Source organism: Lontra canadensis, unplaced genomic scaffold (assembly GCF_010015895.1).
Source record: "Lontra canadensis isolate GAN:19392208 unplaced genomic scaffold, GSC_riverotter_1.0 scaffold5, whole genome shotgun sequence".
NCBI lineage: Eukaryota > Metazoa > Chordata > Mammalia > Carnivora > Mustelidae > Lontra > Lontra canadensis.
Window position 1 is genome coordinate 33690838 of NW_022630999.1, and position 20298 is coordinate 33711135.

The 20298-nt window shown below is 51.2% G+C and overlaps 1 protein-coding gene across 1 annotated transcript in view; it reads left to right on the forward strand.

Moving 5' to 3' along the window:
* DOCK2 (dedicator of cytokinesis 2) overlaps positions 1-15964 on the forward strand; it is a 408294-nt gene extending 392330 nt beyond the window's left edge. Inside the window, 8 exon segments of the mRNA XM_032851775.1 lie at positions 1394-1570; positions 2983-3066; positions 8890-9027; positions 10523-10650; positions 11565-11736; positions 12747-12867; positions 14385-14527; positions 15419-15964. Of these exon segments, the coding sequence (XP_032707666.1) occupies positions 1394-1570; positions 2983-3066; positions 8890-9027; positions 10523-10650; positions 11565-11736; positions 12747-12867; positions 14385-14527; positions 15419-15481 (1026 nt within the window). The 3' untranslated portion in view covers positions 15482-15964.
* Positions 15965-20298: the final 4334 nt, after the last annotated feature.

Consider the following 20298-nt stretch of genomic DNA (forward strand, 5'->3'; position numbering starts at 1 on the left):
AAGAATTAGTAACAGTGGCTCCCAGCCGCTCTCTGAAGCAGGTTTTCTTACCCTCTGTCCTTGTTTTACTCGAGTCAACCGAGGCTCAGAAGGGTTAGAAAACTTGTCCAAGTTTACGCAGCTAGAAAAAATAGCAGAGCTGAGATTTATGTTGTTTTAATTTGTTCAGTTTAAGGGTCCACAGACTCCGGCTTGTGAGCTGTACCCCACTTACACCTGTTTTGGTAAATAGTTCTATTGTAACAACCAGGCTCATTCACTCACAGGCTGCCTGTTGCCCCTTTCTCCCTGCAATAGCAGGTTGTGTCCTTGGCTCAGAGCCTAAAATATTTATCGTCTGGCCGTTTCACAGAAAAAGCGTGCAGATCCCTGGCTTTGTTTTGTATTCCAGGTCCCATCTTTTGAAAACCACACTGTTTTGCCAGTTCCCATTTTATGGCCCTCTGTTTATATTGCTTTCTGAGAGGTGTTGGAAAGGGGTTTCATTTGATCCTCTCAACTAAATTGAGTCCAGCTTGGAGCAGTGACATTTTATACAACAACCAACCCTAGGACCTACTATGGGCCTAGTGATCAGATCGCCAGATGCCCACACAGATCGTAACTCACACACAGTAGCTGCACAACAGGAGGGGCTGAACTGGAGCATGTTTTGCCCAGGTAGTAAGAAGAGAAAACCCTGGGGCACCTGGGTGGCTCAGTTGTGGCTGAGTCATTTGGCTCAGGTCCCAGGGTCCTGGGATTGAGCCCCACATCAGGCTTCCTGCTCACGAGGTAGCCTGCTTCTCCCTCTCCCACTCCCTGTGCTTGTGTTCCCTCTGTCTCTGTGCTTCTCTGTCAAATAAATAAATAAAAATCTAAAAAGGAAGGAAGAAAGGAAGGAAAAGAGAAAACCCTCCTTGGAGCAAACCCGGCCTCTGTAACCCCAGCGAGTGCCTGAGATTTCTTGCCTCTTACTCCCCAGGGAAATGCCATTCTCAGTAAGCAGAAAGTTAGCCTGCCTTTCCCTAGACAGGAGACAGCCCCTAGAGCTCACTGATTATAACAAGAGCCTGTTACAGCCCCTTGGGGAGCATTGCCTTATTTGAATTCCAACCCCAGAAGAAATCAATACCAATAATTATATCTGGTTTTTTTTTTTTAATTTTGTTTATTTATTTGACAGACAGAGATCACAAGTAGGCAGACAGGCAGGCAGAGAGAGAGAGAGGAGGAAGCAGGCTCCCCGCTGAGCAGAGAGCCCGATGCAGGACTCAAACCCAGGATGCCAGGATCATGATCTGAGCCGAAGGCAGAGGCTTTAACCCACTGAGCCACCCAGGTGCCCCAATTATATCTGTTTTTAAAGCAACCTGCTAAGGCCCTTTCTTCCTGATGATCTCGTTTTCAACAGACCACAATTAGCCCTCTGGAGAACGCCATTGAAACCATGTCCACAGCCAATGAGAAGATTCTGATGATGATCAACCAGTACCAGAGTGATGAAAGCCTCCCCATTAACCCGCTCTCCATGCTCCTGAATGGGATCGTGGATCCCGCTGTCATGGGAGGGTTCGCCAAGTATGAGAAGGTGAGGGCTTCCACACTCCAGCCACTCCACCACCACCACCACCATGGCCACAGAGCAGCGGCAGGAGGACCCAAGGGACAGATATAGCTGAAGGTCACTGTCTTACTATGGCTGTGTGTCCCCCGAAGGGACACTTCAGCTTGGTGGGACCTCAAACCCCTTCCCTCTCTCATCTCCTTTCCACCCTCAGTGCCCCATTCTGCTAAGGCAGGAAGGAGCAGGGGTCACCAGGATCCCCTATTCCAGAATCCTATTCCAGATCCCCTATACAGATGTATAGGAGGCACACATCAAAGCACGTGCCACCTGTGTGACCCCATATCTTCCACAGTTGATTGAGATGACCTCTACAAATGGAAAGAAATGAAACCCAGAATATGTGAACATATAGAAAGGCTAGGAGATCAACTCCAAAATGGGAGTTATAATCTAGGCATCCAAGTTGTAAGGTCTCTCCAGAGATGCCCACACATTTTAGCCACAGATTTTATGTTGAGCCTCCTGGTACCTGTGGCAAAAAGAGAAAAGCCAATAGTTATGTAAGTCACATTTTCCGCTGGGGGAATACCAATTTCTCAGTAGAGGGGCATAGCTTTTCCCAGCATTGAAGTAGAATAAAGAGACTTTATCTGGCTTTTACCTAGTCCATACATTAACGGCACAGAGGGGAAAAAGGACTCCTCATTCTAATACATCTCATAATGGATTCCCCATTTATCTTTTCTATGTCCTCCACTGATGTAAAACTAAGAATACAATGCAGTGGTATAATTTAGGGAGAGTCATTTCTGTCACCCAAGCAGCCCTTCTAGCTGCTCTTGGATATCCCATTAGTCATCATCAGTAAGGCTTTGTTCAGCCTTGAGGGGTGATAACACAAGTCTGTGTATGGGCATACACACTGAGGACCTAAGTCCAGAAAGAGCTAGCAGCTGCGTGGGGCACACACAGTAAGGGAGGTGGTCGGGGGAGCGGGAGCATCCCAGGGGGGATGCCTTCCTGAGTTCTTTTCCCTGGAGCAATGCTCAAAAACTTGAAGGATCATCAGAATCCCATGCAGGGCTTCTTCCTCCACTCCCCCCTTCCCCCTCCCCCAAGAGGTTCTGATTCAGTAGGTCTGGGTGGCACCCAAGAATTTACATGTCTGACAAATTCCCAAGTGTTGCTGATGCATCTGCTCCCGGGAGACTTGGAGAACAGCTTCGCTGGGATTTGTGGCCCTTGTCCAGTGGGTTCTGATCTGAGCCTCCAGGAAGAAGAAACAAAGTCCATGCCTACAGGGCCTTGCCCCATTCAAATACACATGACCTCATGCCCCCTCCAAAGGTGTCCTTTCCCAGTAATAGAGAGGTTGCTTGTGGGGTCCACGCCACATGAACAGGAAACCCCAAATGCTTGCCTGTCCTCCCCAGGCCTTTTTTACAGAGGAGTACACAAGGGATCACCCAGAGGACCAGGAAAAACTGAGCCGCCTCAAGGACCTGATCGCGTGGCAGGTAAAGCATAGCTGGACTGGGTCTGGGTCACCCTGTCTTGGTCCTGTCCTCTCCCTGCTCCCTTCCCCTCTGCCGGCTGGTCTCAGGCTGGCATGGCCTAGTTTAACCTCTTGTCCTGTCCCTTGACTTTCTGCCCTTCTTCTGAATCCATATCTCCCGTGGGCAGGCCTGCCCTGGAGCTGGCATTGAGGGCCCTGCACCCTGGGGTGGCGCACGGGTGCTGGGCAGCAGTGCTCTGCTGCGTGTTGCTAAAATGGCCCTATTGAATGCATGTGGAATTCAGAGAGGTGGCTTTACCCAGTGGGACAGAAGGGAAAGCCAGGCCCCCTGCCTGGCACACACCAATCAGATAACAGAAGATTTGGCCCCCACCCCCACCTCCTAAAGCTGGCCCCGTTTGTTGCAGATAAGGCAAGATGGATTATCAGGTTTGGAAAATAACTGAGGCCTTCATTTGGTGGGTTTTTGGTCAAAGAGCTTGCATTCTGCACCTCCCCAGAAGTCAAGCCAGAAAACTTGGAAGGCTCTGCCCTTCCTACCACCCTGCTTGTCTTTGTCTTTCCTCTACCCCTTCTCTCCCTGCACCCCATCTTCTCCCTCCAAGCTCTCCTTAAATCTCTGTCTTGCTGTGCATCTGTCCCTTCCTCCTTCTCTCTCACACCTTCCTTGCTTCTACCCCTCCTCTCTCTTTTGCCTCCCTCTGCCCCTCACATCCTAGTCTCTCCACTTCCCTCCTGCCTTCTCCCTGACTTTCTCTGGGTCCTTCTCCTGTGTTTTCTCTCCCTCCTTCTCTCTCCCTCCTTCTCTTTCCCTCTATTTATCTCTCCCCATCTCTCCTACTCCCCAGAGAAGAAACCGTCCACCAGGTCCCCCCACCCCCAGAAGCCTTCACCCTGTCCTTGGTCCTTGAACCTGAACCTGCTCTGCAGGGACCACTCAGCTCCCAGAACGCCAGGTGGGCTCCAGAGGGCAGGAGCTGGAGAGAGGCATGGAGCAGGGGACAGCAGTTTGCAGCTGCCTGTCCTCCCTCCCACCCTCCCTCCCTTCTTGACAGTCACCATGCAAAGAAAAGCAAGCTATTGTGGTAGGGAGTTTTTGTTACTCTAGGGAAATCAGGGAATGAGAAGCATTGGGTGCAGCCTCTTTTCTTAAAATAAGGATTCCTAATTCAGGTCCTTCTCTGCCTCTGCCAATATATGCAAAGCAAGGCTTTAAAAATGAAACAGCAAGTGCTGCACAGACACCGTTTCCTGAGTGCATTTTGTGTGTCTGGAATTTTCTCTCCCTTCTTACCTTGTGCCACCTGTGAAACACAAACTTCCCCAAGATCCCCAGCTTCCCGAGGTCATCATGCCCTTTAATACTCAAAGAATGATATTCCCCCTCACCACCCCCAGCCTGGTAATCAGGAAGGCCTGGCTTTGATTGGGTCCCTTTCTCAGATATTTCTGGGATGCCCCAGGGAGGGCTAGCACACCACACACATTTGTTTGGTTGTTGGAGTCAATTCTCAATCGGTATCACTGCCCTGGGCCCCTCTACCGGGTCTTATCACCTGGTAATTCATCTTCCATGTTGTGTCCACCACACCCAAAGCAGGAACCTCAGCCTCACAGCATAGCTAGTGCCAGGCTGTACCTTCTTAAAGAATTCTATCAGAGTCTTGGAGCTAATGGAGGGACATTAAAAAGAAGGGAGACTTTGAAAGTGTCTATTTGCTGTTACAGCTTTTAAGAGCAATTAACTTGGCTTCTTCAGACAGCGGCCCCTAGTGGCCACCTTCTCTGTAACACTTTCCTTACCTCTCCCACCCCGCCCCCAACAAGCCACCATGTTACAGAAGCCCACTCCTGACCTGGTAGCCACCCCCTCCCCAGCAAGGGGACCGGGTTCCTCCCACTCAGAGTCCAGACCCCCTAACCATGGGCACTTAACACTCAGAAGATGGTACCCTGCCATGGTGAAGGCAGCCTTGTAACAATATTACATACAGTGAATTAGCTCTTCCTTGTCCTTCTGTCCATTCATTCTTGTACCTTATATTTATTGAGATCCTACTGTGTGCCCAGCAACAGAAACAGTGCTGGACGAAATTAGGCCTGTTCCCTGACCTCTTAGAGCTTAATTCTAAATTGGATCTTAGTTTCACAAAGCCAGATATGCTTCGGATTTTTCTCAAAGCCTGAGAACTTTGGATTTCAAAGGGGAATCTCTTGTGCCTCGTCTAGGAACACAACAAAAGCCAAAGCTTTCCAAGTACTTTTTTGTGTTCAAGATTGCACAGATCTCAAGATTGATTGCGTCTTAATTTTTTTCTTTGTAAAGATTTTTCTCTATATTTATCAGCATGGACAGATGTCTACAGTGAATTCATCTTTCAAACATGCTGTGAGATATTACATACAGAAAAGTACACATAGCAAAAATGTGCATCATGTTGATTTATCACAAAGTGTACACCATATGACCACCTACTGGATGAAGCAGAGCCCAGAAGCCCGCCTGTGTCTATAAGCCTCGCTTGTAGTCATTTTTAGTCTTCCCCAAGACTGACCACAGTCCTGCTTGCACAGTAATCATTTCCTTGCTCCTTTAAAAATAATTTTTAGGGGCGCCTGGGTAGCTCAGTGGGTTAAGCCTCTGCCTTCTGCTCAGGTCATGATCCCAGGGTCCTGGGATCGAGCCCCGCATTGGGTTCTCTGCTCAGCAGGGAGCCTGCTTCTCCCTCTCTCTCTGCCTGCCTCTCTGCCTACTTGTGATCTCTGTCTGTCAAATAAATAAATAAAATCTTAAAACAAAATTTTAAAAGTAAAAATAGTTTTTAGCCACTCAAGCACTCACTCCTAAACACCAGAGTTTACTTTTGCTTATTTTTGGCCTGTAATACAGATGAGGCCATGCAGTATACATTCTCTGGGTCTAACTTATTTGCTCAATGCTATGTTTGTAAAATTCACTCATCTTGTACATAGCTATCATTCTTCCATTTTCACTGATGTATAATATGGTCTGTATAGCTGGATTGTGTGACGCTACCAAAACATATTTATTTCTTTTTCAACTGATGGAGATTTAGGTTGGTTGTAGTTTGGGACTATAACAAGGAATGCTGCTCTGAACGTCTTTATAGATGTCTTTGGGGCACACATATGCATAATTTCTGACGGGTGTGTACCTAGGCACGGAGTTGGTTATAGTGTGGAGTATCGAGGTCTGCGAGATACTGCCGAACTTCAATCAGCACAGTTAGTTTGGCCTGGTCTTGAATTTCATATAAGTGGTATTATACGTATGTATTACTATACAGTATGGACTACTGTGTGTCTGGCTTCTTCTGGTCAACGCAGTGCCTTTGAGATTCAACCAGATTGTCGCATAGGTCAGAGGTCTATGTTTTTTTTTTAATTTCCCTCATCCATTACATGAATGTACAACATACCAATAACATAACAATTCATTTATCCATTCCCTTGTTGGTGGACATTTGGGTTGCTCTCAGGCTTTGTGTAATATGAATACAGTTGCAATGAACATTCTTGTTTCTGTCTTTTGGTGAACATAACTACTCACTTCGCTCAGTACGTGTCTAGTACCGGAATTTCCAGGTCAGGCAGCTTTGGCCCTACTGGATACAAAGAAACAGTTTTCCAAAGAATCAGCTTTGGCTTCCTCAATCCTCTCTGCTGTAAGTTTGTTTCTTTTGTTATCCACACCTACTCTCACATTTATTATGTCCTTTCTTTTACTCTTGTTGGATTTAATTTGCTGTTCTTTCACTAAAATTTTGAGATGGATGCCTAGATAATTGATTTCCTGTCTTTGTTAGTGTTGTAAACCCATTCTCCAACTATACCTATGCTATTAGGTTTTATATGTGGGATTTCTATTATTATTCCTCTTTTTTTCTTTTTAAAGATTTTTATTATTTATTTATTTGACAGAGATCACAGTAGGCAGAGAGGCAGGCAGAGCGAGAGGAAGGGAAGCAGGCTCCCTGCTGAGCAGAGAGCCCGATGCGGGGCTCCATCCCAGGACCCTGGGATTGTGACCTGAGCCGAAGGCAGAGGCTTTAACCCACTGAACCACCCAGGAGCCCCATTATTCCTCTTTTTTATATAAAATTTTTGTCTTATTTCATGGATGGAGGATCTTTTCTGTTTCTATATACTAATTAAACTTTTTAAAATACTGTTTTCTTAGGCGCTCTTTATGCTCCCTGTTTTTTCCAAGTTAGTTCATGTGTTCCTCCCTGCTACCCTTCCTCCCTTTTTTTTTTCCTTTTTCTTTTTTCCTTTTTGCTTTCCTTCCTATCTGTCGGTTCTGATCTCTGTCTTTCATACTGGAGAACCTCCTTCAATGTTTGGTGATCTTCATAGACAGAGGCATGAAAGACCTAAGTGAAACTCTGTGTACATGGGTGGTGGCTTCGTCAGCTAGATGGCATCACTATGTGGTAACTGAGTGACCCACAGATATCTCTATAATGGGTCATTCCCTTTCTCCAGCTACACACCTTTCAAACATAGGAAAGATAATCCTGGCAATGATGCTGCTAGAATCTGGGACCTGAGAGGTGAAGGGCTTCCATCAGTAGGCAGACTTCCCCCTTCAACCCCCATTTCCAATCTGGCTCCTCATCCCTGCCATTGTGCCTGGGGCCTTCAAGCCCAGTGTCCCTTGTTCTAATTATTCTAGAGGATAAACTCCTTCTTCTAGGGGAAATGGGAAAATATAATCCTTGGCCACAGGGCGAAGTGACACAGACCTGGAGGTCTAACTGCTCCTGTCACAGGATTTCAACTTATCCCTCTGTGTTCAGCTCCTCAAGTCACCCTGACTTTTCTGGGCTACCTGCTGCCTCCCATCACTAAGGCCCTCATGAGTTTCTAGAGGCAGATTGGCCTCTTCTTATCACTAACTCCCTCCTCTGCTCCGGGAGGTCACTTGCCGTCCATCATCCGCTGGACATGGTGAAGGTCAGATAAGATTTCGGTTTCTCATTCACTTTGTGCCTTCAGAGCTATCTCCCAAAGAAGGAGCCAGTAGTGTCCTTAAAGAAATGTTTATTTTCTTCTCCTCAAAATAATCTATATTCTTTGCACACCTAGTTATGTCCCACTGGGGCCACACTGTCAGCGTTCCTTCTAGCGGTGGCCACTGTGGCTCGGCTATTCTTGCTTCTTGCCACCATTGAGGCAGAATCCCACTGACCTCCTTTGTTGATGAGTGAGTTTAACTCCCTCACATCAGTCACCTCATCTGCCCCCATCTTCCCAAGGCTTTTACATCACTGTGAAAATTCCCTATTGGCTAGTACCTTAGTGTATTAACACTTCCCTATCTTTTTCAGCAGCCACATAAGGTATCCCCGGACCTCCCATGTTATAAGACGAAGCTATGTCCCTCCTCCTTTTCCTTGCGGCCCTTCTTTCCTTCTATCTGCTAGCTTCTGACACTCATCCTTTCCCTTTGCATTGCCCAGAGCTTCTTGGGCAAACTTTATGTGAGCATCACCAAGCTTCCTCCCTGCTCGCCCCACACTCTGCCCCTTAGTAGACTTTCCTAAACATACAGCCTCTAGTGCAGGTCTGACCCTCCTAGGGGGCAAGGGTGGCTGGAGGGGTTTCTCGCCTTCCAGAGCCAACCCCAGGGCTGCAGCTTGCCCATTCCCCAGGGCTGCCGATTCTGTGAAGGTCTCAGAGGCCCCGGTGCCCTCCACAAGTTCTGAGCAGCCCAATGTGACTTCAGCCATCTTTACGGGCCAGGTCCCAGGCCACAGCCAGGAGGCCAGCCTGTGGCTCATCGTCTACCCTTTCTCTCCAGATCCCTTTCCTGGGAGCTGGGATTAAAATCCATGAGAAAAGGGTGTCAGAGAATCTGCGGCCCTTCCACGACCGGATGGAAGAATGTTTCAAGAACCTGAAAGTGAAGGTGGAGAAGGAGTATGGTGTCAGAGAAATGGTAGGCATGGTCCCCAAGTCTGGGAGGGGTAAGACTGGTGGAGTGCAGTGTGGGGGGCGGGCGGGGCGGGGGGGATGGGAGCTGGCAGGGACCCTGCAAAGGAACTTCCCCTGGAGGAGGAGGACCTGACCCTGGCGAACCTTCCTGTAAACATGGCCCCTCACGGTCACCCCTAGACAAAGCCCAGGTACAAAGAGGGCCCTCCACACTTAGGGACTGTGGACGCACCTGATATGTGCCCAGCCTGATCTCAGCCCTTGGCATCTACAGCCCATTAAGTCCTCACCACGTGCCTGGGAAGTAGGAATGGTTTTCAACTCCTTGCATCTCTTTGGGAGGTTCAGAAGTGCTAAGTAACTTGCCAAAGGCTGCACAGCAAGAGAGTGCAAGGCAGAATTTTCACCTGGCTCTGTTTGCCTCCAAAGCTAGTGCTTTGGGCCACTAATAAGCTCTGGGACATAAAGAGGCCAGTGGCCTGGTACTCACAGGGACATCTTTATCCTCCTCCCCAGGAAGCAGAATCCTGAAACATCAAGGCTGTGTGGTCCCATAGAGGCCATGTGGCTCAAGCCTCTGACTCTATAGATTAGAAAACTGAGGCCCAGAGGGGGTCCTGAGTTCCTAAAAAGAGTGTAGAGGTAAACCCAGGCCTCTTGTCTTCTGGCCTGAGTTTTTCCATGAAACGAGTCCCGCAATTCTGTTGTTAGCTACCAGAATTGGGTCAGATCTCACAGGTTAAGGCCAGAGTCCTCCATAAGACTGCCCTCCCTTCAGAGACTGGGGTTCCCAAGCCCCCGCCACGTCTGACCAACTGGTTTCAAACTTGGGGGTTCACTTGACCCCTTCAGGTTCACAGAATTCCACAGAACTCAAGAAAGCTCTATGTTATGATCACAGTTTTATGGCAAAAATACAAATTAGGACCAGCTGAAGGAAGTGATGCAGAGGGTGAGGCTGGGAGTTGTCCCAAACACACCGTGGACGTGTGCCAAGGGCACGACTTCCCTGCCGGACCATCCATGCAGCCACCAGGACACTCACCCTAGCCTTATCTGGGGTGCTCTTACTGGGGTTTTATTACATCGTCATGAGGGGGTGACCCCTGGGCCGCATGACTGAAATCCGCCCAGCCCCTTGTCCTCTCTAGAGGTGGGACGTCTACCAGCTGGGACAGAGCCTGACCTGGGAACCCCACGGTGGGTCCCTCGGCCTGGCCTCCAGCCCGAGTCTTCTCATGAGTATCATGGGACCCCCGAGAAGAACAAAGGGGACATTAAGAGATCAGCTCCCAGGAACAAGGAATAAAGGCCAGCCCAATTCTTTCCTAAAACAACCACCCCCTGGCTTCAGCCCGCAAGGAATTTTGTGCAGTGCCCTGCCCTGCCCGGCAGCTCCGTCCTGCTCAGCTGGAGGAGGTGGGGGAGGGCTGTGGCCACAGGATTGGCCCCTTCAGCCCAGGGCGGGCTGCTCACCACTCTGCTCTCCCCGCCTGCAGCCCGACTTTGAGGACAGGCGTGTGGGCCGCCCGCGGTCCATGCTGCGCTCCTACAGGCAGATGTCCATCATCTCTATGGCTTCCATGAACTCTGACTGCAGCACCCCCAGCAGGACCACCTCTGAGAGGTCAGTGCCTGCCCCAGGAGCCCCCAGCACTGCTGACCCCCCACCTTGCCCCTGGGTCCCCAGCAAAGCCTTGCTGCTTCTCCTTCTGCCCCAGAGGCCACCTGTCTACTACTTCCCTACCCTCCTGCTTCCGAGCCTTTCCCTAGCTGGTGCCTCACTAAAACCCCCATGGGCATACTGTGACGCTGCTATCCTTAGTGCCACTGAGAGGGGGTCACTGGAGGTCCAAGCCCAAGGCAGCTTTTCTGAGCCCTGGCAGGACTTGGCCACAGCTGGTGTCCTCCCAGCCTAGCCATCTCTGGGCTGGAGCTCCTACCCCAGCCTGTTCAATCTCACCTCTCCTCATCTCTGCTGGGCGCCACCCCCCCAAACTCCCTACAGAGCTGCCCCTCCTGCACCCACCCATCCCTCTGCAGGGGAAAAAGGTGCTCCTTCACTCCATGAAAATCCTCTCCCCTCCCACCATCCTGGGGTCTTCCGTTCCACCCGGCCCAACTCCTCTCCTCCAAAGACATGGTAACGTGAGTCGAGGACTCTCCAGCCTCACCTCCTGGCTGTCTCACACGGTCCTGCAGACACCTGCACTTACTGGAAGGAGAGAATGGCTCAGGGAGGCTGAGTGATTTGCCCCAGGCCTTCAGTAAAAGGGACAGAGCTGGACTTGAATCCAGAGCCGCAGCCTAGCCCTGTCTCTCCTCACTGCATGTCTTTCCTGCTTAGGCTCCCATCCCCCAATTTCATTTTACTCTGTATTTTGGATGTTTGCAAATTAAGCAAGCAGCTCCCCGAACTCTGCCAGGTTAGTGGATCTGCCGCTGACTCCTGTAGGGACAACTCAGCCAGCCTGGCTCCCTGCGAGGCGGTCCCCGTGAAGCTCTAACTGCAGTTCCTACTGCCGCCCTTGTGCCCTTCAGCTTTGACCTGGAATTAGCAACTCCGAAGACTCCAAAAGCGGAGCCGGTGGAGATGATCTCTGTGGGGAGCACTCTGCCGGAAGTCAAGCTGCGGCGGTCCAAGAAGAGGGCCAAGAGGAGCAGCGTGGTGTTTGCGGATGAGAAGGCTGCAGCCGAGTCGGACCTGAAGCGGGTAAGCAGCCCCAGCAGGCTGCCTCTTACACCTTTAGTGCATCTCTGCTGCTCACATGCTATCCAGGGCCCCCAGAGAAGGTCCCATTCGAGCCTCGTGCTTGCAGCAAGGCAGGGGATGCAGAGGGAGTGTCTGAGGAGCAGGGAAGCAAAGCGCTGCAAATGTTCATCCAGCCTGACGTGACGGAGCCGGGATTTGAACCCCAGCTGTTAAGACTCCAGCCTGCGCATGCCTTTCCCACCATGTGGCAAATGGGAGAAGCTGCCTGGGGCACCCAGACAGAGGGAGGCAGCGCACCCAGTGCTGGGCTGCTGTTTCTACATCTCTGCCCCGTGTCCCTCACCCAAGGACCATTCCTACCTCTGACATCTCAGAACCTGCTGGGCTCCTCTAGTGAACCAGGAACCCAGCTACAGATGTAGAGATGGACTCTCACTGCCCTGACTTTAAGATTTTTTGTCCTATAACTAATAACTCTTTAATAGTGAAACTTGGTGTCATTGGGTTCAAATCTTAGTTTCCCTTGAAAGAGAAGTTTGTTGAAGGCATTCTTAGAGGCTAGGAAGGGGAGAGGGATTAACTGTTCTGGCAAGGGAGGGGTGTCAGATGAAAGGGCAAGGGTCCTGCTAAGATGCCTTCCAGTAAAGAAAAGATCCTGCACACACTTCCCAGTAGACCTTGGAGGCTACTCTTGCCAGGGCACAAAAGTGGAAATAAGTCCTCCATGTTTTACTACTCTAGGGGGTATCATTCACATGATTGTCTAAAATGAATGTCTCCCAACCCCTAGAGTAACATAGTATCAACTTGTGCAACTGTACATGGCAGGCTGGCATGGGATGATAGAAAACAGAATAAGTCAGCTAGGTACACAGAAGCCTTGCCAAGCCATTATCACTGACTTTGCCAGGCCAGGAGCTGCCTAATGCTAAGACTCTGTGGTGTGTGTGTGTGTGTGTGTGTGTCTGCATGTGTGTGTGTATATGTGTGTGTATGGTGTATTTCTTCAGCTTTCCCGGAAGCACGAGTTCATGAGTGACACCAACCTCTCGGAGCATGCGGCCATTCCCCCCAGGGCATCCATCCTCTCTCAGATGAGTTTTGCCAGTCAGTCCATGCCCACTATCCCAGGTATGCTCCCTGCCACCGGCAGCACTGGAGGGTACAGGGATAATGGGGCCACCAGCCTGGGGGGTGGACAGTGGGTGGGGACTGTAGCCATATAGCAAAGGGGCCGGCCATCCCGGGGGCAAGAGGCTCTGCTCAGAGGCCCCCGTCCTCTGAGCTCTCACCACCCTGCCCCCGTTCTGTAGGGCAAGCTGACCTGCAAACCCAACCTGGAGCTGGGCTGGAGGCCTGTGGTCCCTCTGGTCCTTAGGAGTCACTAGGAATCCACTTGTCACACTAGGCAGCCCTGCATTCTCCGTTAGCCTGGCCTCCCCACTGGCCAGAAGCCCTCTGTTTCCTTTTTGGACCTGGAACCCTCTTCTGGAATTGCAGAAATTGCCACCACATCATCTAGCTGGAGAGTGTTTGATTCATAGATGCTACCTGTTTCTGCCACCACTCCTTCACTGTCCAGTGAGGAGGGCAGCAGCACACGGCTGTCCATTCCTACATCGCTGAGGAGGATGCTGCAGCCCTAACGGGGACAGTCACACCCCGGATCGCTGTGTCTGGTGGGCCTCTGTCTCCAGGCCAAGGATTGGGGGGAGCAGGACAGACAAGCAGCTCCCCTGTGGAGCTCAGCAGGCAGATCTCAGCAAAGACCCCTGCCATCTCTTGAGTGCTGACCGCCACCAGGCCTCGTGCTGAATTTTCATCTTTGATTTACACCTCAACACATAGCTACAAAGTAGATGATGTCGTTAGCCCCATTGTGTGGATGAGAAAACTGAGGCACTGGGAATGTCAGGCTCCTGCACGTCACCAGCTAGAAAGGGACAGAGGCTGAGTGTAGGCCAGGCCCTCTGTCCCTGGAACCGTGCCCTTGACCCCGGCCTCATCGTACCAGGCACAATAGCCCCTGAGCTGTGGCATCTGGCCAGACACACAGTCATGTCCCTGTCATCCTCTCACACCGCCACGATACCCTGGAGGTCTGCACTGCTGTCTCTATGTTATCAAGGTCAAAACGGTGTCAAGAGGTAGCTGATTTGTCAGGTCCACACATCTCTGAGCTGGGAGCTGCGGCTAACAGTTCTCTCCACCAGCCCCTGCCTTAGGGAAGATGAGAAATTTCTCCTGGTGTAGAAAGATGAAGGAAGAGTGAGCTCACATCGTCTCCCCACTTTGGGGCAAAAGGCCACCTTCCCTAAGGATATCAGGGTCCCAGCAGCCAGGCGGCCTTCCCCCAGGTCCCCACATTTCTAGCTCAGAAGCCCCGACGATACTTTGATGGGGCCAGACAGCAGGCCCCTGCCCGGGGTTTGGCCAGCCGTGCCCGGGAGGACAGCTTCAACAGTCCCCTTCAAGGCAGCAGCCAGGCCTTCCTGCCTCCTGCCTGGCACTGTGATGTGCCCTCCCTGGCTTCTGTCTCTGTGCCCCAGCCAGTCTCCTGCCTACCTCCCGCATGTCACCCTCCTGTCCCTTAGGCACCGCCTCTCCTCCACCCACCCACTCACTCCCTCTCTCCACTGTCCTTGCAGCCCTCACGCTCTCAGTGGCAGGCGTGCCTGGGATAGAGGACGCCAGCTCGTCTCCCCGCCTCAGCCAGACCTTCTTCCCTCTCTCAGACGGCGACAAGAAGACACTCAAACGGAAGAAAGTAAATCAGTTCTTCAAGACGATGGTGAGGACCCAGATGGGTGGAAAGACAAGTGTACGTGGGAGGGGGATGGGAAGAAAGCAACGCAGAGAGAGGAGAAAATGGGGGTGGGGGAAGGCAAGCATGAGTGTGCACGCACAGGCACGCACATTTGTACTCTCCCTGGGAGGCATGGTCAGGCCCGCAGGGGTTGGGATGCTAGCCAGAGATGCCCTCTGAGCAGGACTGACCCCAGCAAGAACTGTCAAGGGGAGACACAGGGCCCCTGGGACTCCAGGACTGGTCACCGTCCTTTGCCCAAGTTGCCTTTTGGTGTGCCTGTCAGAGCCACAGCAGCTGGCTATCTTTGGAAGCTGAAAGTGCTTTTTAATTTTCTTTTTTGGAAGAGCTTTCCTATTCAACTTATATTACAGAATCCTACTAATTAAAAGTTTCCAAGCCCTGACTTTTCATGGCCCATCTCCTATTGTTACTTGTCGGTCTTTACTCAAGATAAAAAAAAGTCCCATCGACACTTCTGATCCTTGAGATAATACAAACCAGAGCCCGGCTACTATAATAATCCCAGGCTTACTGCGAGCATACAGGGAGTCAGGCACCATGCTGAGCCCCTTCCAGACCTTGTCCCATGTGACCTGCCATGACCCCAGGAGGAGCTGATGGGGCTCACAGAGTTAGGGAGCGACTGGTTTCCACAGTGCATGGGGCCGCAGAGGCTGTGCTCAAACCATGGTGGGGTGCCCCCTCTCTGTCCAAAGTCAGAGTCATACTATCCTGCACTCATGAGACTTTGGGCAGGGAGCCTTGCGACTGGGACAGGGAAGCCCTGCCTCGGTGCTCATGAGAATCCCATCCTGTGTGTGTGTGTGTGTGTGTGTGTGTGTGTGTGTTTGTTTATTTTCTTCTCCCACAAAGCTGGCCAGCAAATCTGCTGAAGAAGGCAAGCAGATCCCTGACTTCCTGTCCTCGGACCTGTGAGCTGCAGCTGACCAGGGATGCACAAGGGGAACCAGCGAGAGAACTTTCCAGAGGAAAAGAGACATGGTGGGACACTGAGACCTCAAAGTGGGACACCTCCTTCCAGCTGCTCTCCCTAAGAGGAACAAGGGCTGATCTGGCCCCCGCTCCCCGTGATCCAAGAGCCCGGTGAGGACGCCCCTGCCCAGATTCGGGGCTGTGTGCACAAGGAGCCAGCAAGAATGTTCTCTCCCACCGCTCTCTCCCCAACATCCTAGACGCATCTTTTAATAACCCGGTTTCTTAGGTATAAGGAGCTGTATTTTTGTTTCATTTTTTTAAGTCCTAGCACCTAACAGAGCAGCCTCTTAAATATTCTTTTATTTTATTTTTGGTTAATAGTTTGTACTTCACATTTTTTATACAACCAACCAGTCTTTTTCCTAGTTGATCTTTTCCAAAGTGTCACTGTTTTCTTACTGACAATAAAAATGGTGCATGGCTCCCATCAGCCTTGTTGCATAATTCCATCGGCAGCCTCCCCGCAGCCTGGAGAGGGCGGGAAGGCAGGCCACGCAGACCTGTCGTGATGTTGAGGGGCCTGGCTCCAGCCTGTCGCGGCGCCAGATTTGCCCTCCTCGTCCGTGGCCCCCCACCCCTGGGAGCCTTCTCCAGGATTCCAGTTCCTTAGGGGCCGAATGCTGGCATGTAAGGACGCCAAAAAAGCCTGCCAGAATCACCCTCAGGTGATCCTCCTACTACCTTTCTCCCCTTCTGGAAAGGGATGGAAAAGCCATGCGACCAAAGGCTCAAGAGTTAGGAAAACAGTGGACAAGTGGTCCGACCTTTGGATTTTGTCACCAAGTCAGAAGTGGTAGCTTTACTTGGCGGAATCCCAGGCTTCTCAGATGAGGCCCAAGAAAGTTGAGGAGCTCTTATGGGCAGAGAAAAGATCGTGGAAGCAAAGGCTTCCCTCCATAGCCCGAGGGAACCGTGCAGGGAGAGGCCTTGGCAGAGCCTAAGGACTCCGTCTGAAAGGTGGACTCCAGCTGGGAAAGAATCAGCACCGGGTGGGTATTAAGTGCATGGCAACATGGGGCTCCGAGCTAGAGTCATGTAGAGATGTGGGGTGGACACTCACTTCTTAGACACGGGGTCCATAAGGGTAGTGAAAGATGAGAGAGAAAGACGGTAAGAGCTCAAACTGATTGAGCTTGACCAACCCCAGCACAGTGCTACAGACATGACAAGAATTAGCTTCCTATATCAAGCTTGAAGAGGTGGGTATGGTTATTTCCCAGATGAAGATACAGAGGCATGAAGTGACCTGAGATCATCCACCCGGTGAGTGGAAAGGCTGGAATTCAAACCCCGGCAGCCAGATGGGAAGTTTGGCTTTTAACCATGCCCCTGTATTATCTCTTGGACACCTTGGTGCCTCAGTCCCTGTAGCCTTGTCCACCCCAGGCTCTTCCTGGTGGCCTCCATTCCCCTTGTTGAGCCCCAGACCTGTTGCTGCTGGGCCAGCTTCCAATTTCCTCAACAGTCCAAAAAGCCCTGTGATGGTGGTGGTTGGCATTTTGTCAGTCTTGGGTTCTTTAAGGTGAGGAGACAGCTCCAGAAGGTTTGGAAGAGAAGTGAGGGCCCTTGAGAAGCCAAGAAGCCACACACCCTTGGGCATCACCATGCTTCCCTTGTAAGACACGAGCCTGGGTGTCCCTTCCTGTATCTGTTGATCCTGTCCTGCCCTTTTCCTCTCCAAGTGATAGGCTCAAGCTTCCCAGGCCTGCTGTTTCTCAGTCCAAACTGTGAGATCCCAATGTTTAACTTTGAAATGTTTGCCCTTCCGACAACAAGTGGACAAAATCTCAACCAAGATGGAAAAATAGTCTCTCCTTCTCGCACGGCTGTAGAACAGACCTGATCCCTTGTCTTGAAACTGCCAAGGTCATTTCTTACAGAGGCGTTTTACAAAATACCCAGATTTGGGCACTGTTGTTGCATCCTAGGAAAGTCAGCTTTAACCTCTAAAAATCTCATAACTCTGTTCTCCTTGCTCAACAGTGTGTGGCCCCATGAGTTCCATTTCCTGAAAATTGTCAGAACCTGTGAGTTTTTATGAAGTCCGAAGGGGTCTTGAGAACGCCTCCTTTTCCCATAGAAGTGGAGCCAACCGTGAGCTTGGCGGATTCTTATTTAAACAGATCGTGAGCGTCACATCTCCTTTCAATTAGGACCATCATCAGGCTGATGGCCCACTTGATGCTCTGTCAGGACAATTCCAGATGTTGTGGCTCCACGCCAGTAATGTCGATGTCAGCAGTAATAACCATAACAGACGACATTAATAAAACTTCCATTTACCAGACACTTACCCTATGCGCCCTCCGCTCACATCTTCACACCAATCCCCTGAGGCTGGCATGAGGACCCCAATTCCACTGATGTGAAAACCCAGAGCTGGGGAGTTGGCAGCGTGCCCCGGTCCGCCAGCCAGTAAGGGGCACAGCCAGCTGTGTCCACTTCTAACCTTATGACCTTATTACACACGTTCACTTTCTAGCTCTAACCTCAGTTCAACATCAGACTCCGTATGCTCCATGACCATTTTGAAGGTCTCCCCCTCAATGCCAGTGATGGCTCCCAGGATAAGAGGGTGGGGGCTCTATGTCCAGCACAGGTCTCCTTGTGCCCCTGGACGTTCCGTTATTATAAGCCACGTCTGTCAAAAACTAGCCAGTGCTGCCACCTTCAGAGCTCCCAGGGAGGGAGGGTGGGGTACATGGGCTGGGACAGAGGAGCCACTTGCTTGTATCTTTTCCTTTCCTGGTGGAGAGTTCTTAGGGACCTAAGAGATCACTTCATCCAGCTCTCCCATTTTGAAGGTAAATGACTCCTACAAGGCCACACAGCTATGATCAGCAGGACCCAATATGGAATCAGCCCTGCCTGGCTCGCTGGTTTTTCCTTGTAGGTAATCTCCCCTCCATGGCACTCCCTCCTTCTCTGTTTAGGCACCCAAAGTCCCCTTGCTTTCCATGGTCCCTTCCTCTGCCTTAGAGACAAAGCTGAGCCTACCATCCACACTCTAGTGTGAGTTGGGGCGCTGCGGTTACTCTCCTTATGGGAGGGGTGTTTTTGGCCTTGTCTCCAAATGGGGAGTGGAAGCCTTCTTAACTTCTTCCAGACTTTCAGGCTTCTGTCAGGAAGTAGTAGAGAAACTGAGAAAAGCAAATGGCCTTCCCAGCATCTAAAATCAGGCTGGGCTCTGCCCCCAGACATCCTAACCAGTAGGATTAGGATGTCTGTTTGCGGTTTCTTCTGAACACTGGGGGCCTCTGCCTTCCTGTCATAGCTCCAGTTCCCAAGGAAACAGATCCTCGGGCAATGACTGATCACCTGTGTTTGGGGGCCACGCAATCCTAGAGCAGCGAGATAGGAGGAGGGGGGTAGGAAGCGGCGGCAGGTGGGGAGTCACCGTGCCAGCCCGAGGGATGGAGCTACGTCACAGACTCAGTGTCAGTCCGCCGCTGGCCATCTGGACACTCCACATTAGCAACAACTATACTGTCCTGGACACGAGGGATCCCATGTTGTTGGACCCAGGGACAGTCCCATCCCTGCTGGTTTTGTGGTCCACCAGGCAAGCAAGTGGTGACCGAGGAACCAGGCTGACAGACAGTGCTGGCCATCCAATGCACCCGATCGTCACCTGCCTGACCAATGGTCTTCCTGGTGGGCGTTCAAATGTGGATCTACCAGCTTTGAATCTATGCCTGCTGGACTGTGTATGCCCCTATTCCCCAGACCCCAGTAATCAACTTTCCAGTATTATTCTTTTCGGTCCTCTGACCAACCAGCCCAGCCATGCTCCCCTGCCCAGGAATGTGAACATCTACCTCAGCTCACACTGCCCTCCATTAGCTAGGTCACCCAGGTGTCCTGCTTGCTGCTCTGCCCCTGGGTGATTCCCCTCATCCCTGGTTGGGGCCCTGACACAGCACCGCTCCATTTCCAGCTAGCACTGACAGAAAGGGCACCGGGAGTAAAAAAAGGCATTAGTCCCGTTCTCCTCTGTGAGTTGCCCGTATGGAACCCCCTCCATGGGTCCACAGGTCTAGGTTGAAAGAGAGACATCAGTGAAGTAAAGTAAGTGCCCTGGGATTCTGATCCCATGATGGATTTCTGCCATGTTGACCCACCTTATGCCTTGAGACACCGATGACAGCCTCAGTTGACATCTCGGGTTGGGCTCTCAGTCTCCTCCAGGGAGGTGCTCAGCCCCCGCGAGGCCCCGGTAGCCCTCTAGGAGCTATTTCTTGAACAGAGCAGCAAGGAGAACATCGCCGTGCTTCAGGTCCTGGAAGCAGGCACTGTGTGTGTTCAGGCTGAAGCAAGGAGAACATCGCAGGCTTCAGGTCCTGGAAGCAGGGCCTCGTCAGGGACTCCGTTTGGCATCCCCGGCCACCAGAGATGGTTCCAGCAGCATCGGAACGGCCAGGTCAGATGGTCCTGGACACAGAACTGCCTGAACCACAGCCTGGACCTGCTGCAGAGTACTTGTGCTCTAGGCTCCACTCAAACTGGCAGGCTCCAGAGTCACCTGATGAGTAGTTTGAAGCAGTGTTCCTGAGCTTTTTTATGTCCAAAAATCCAAAACGACTCCTCAACTTCGATGCTTCCTCTTTAGTGGAGGAAATGTGAGACAGAGCAGCTTGTCGTGTATGTTCAGGGGATGTCCCAACACGTCCTGACCCCTGGAGCTCTAAATATCGCTAGCATTCACATGGGTGAAAAGTAGCAGGTCCCTTCTCTAATAATAGCGTGGAATAAACCCA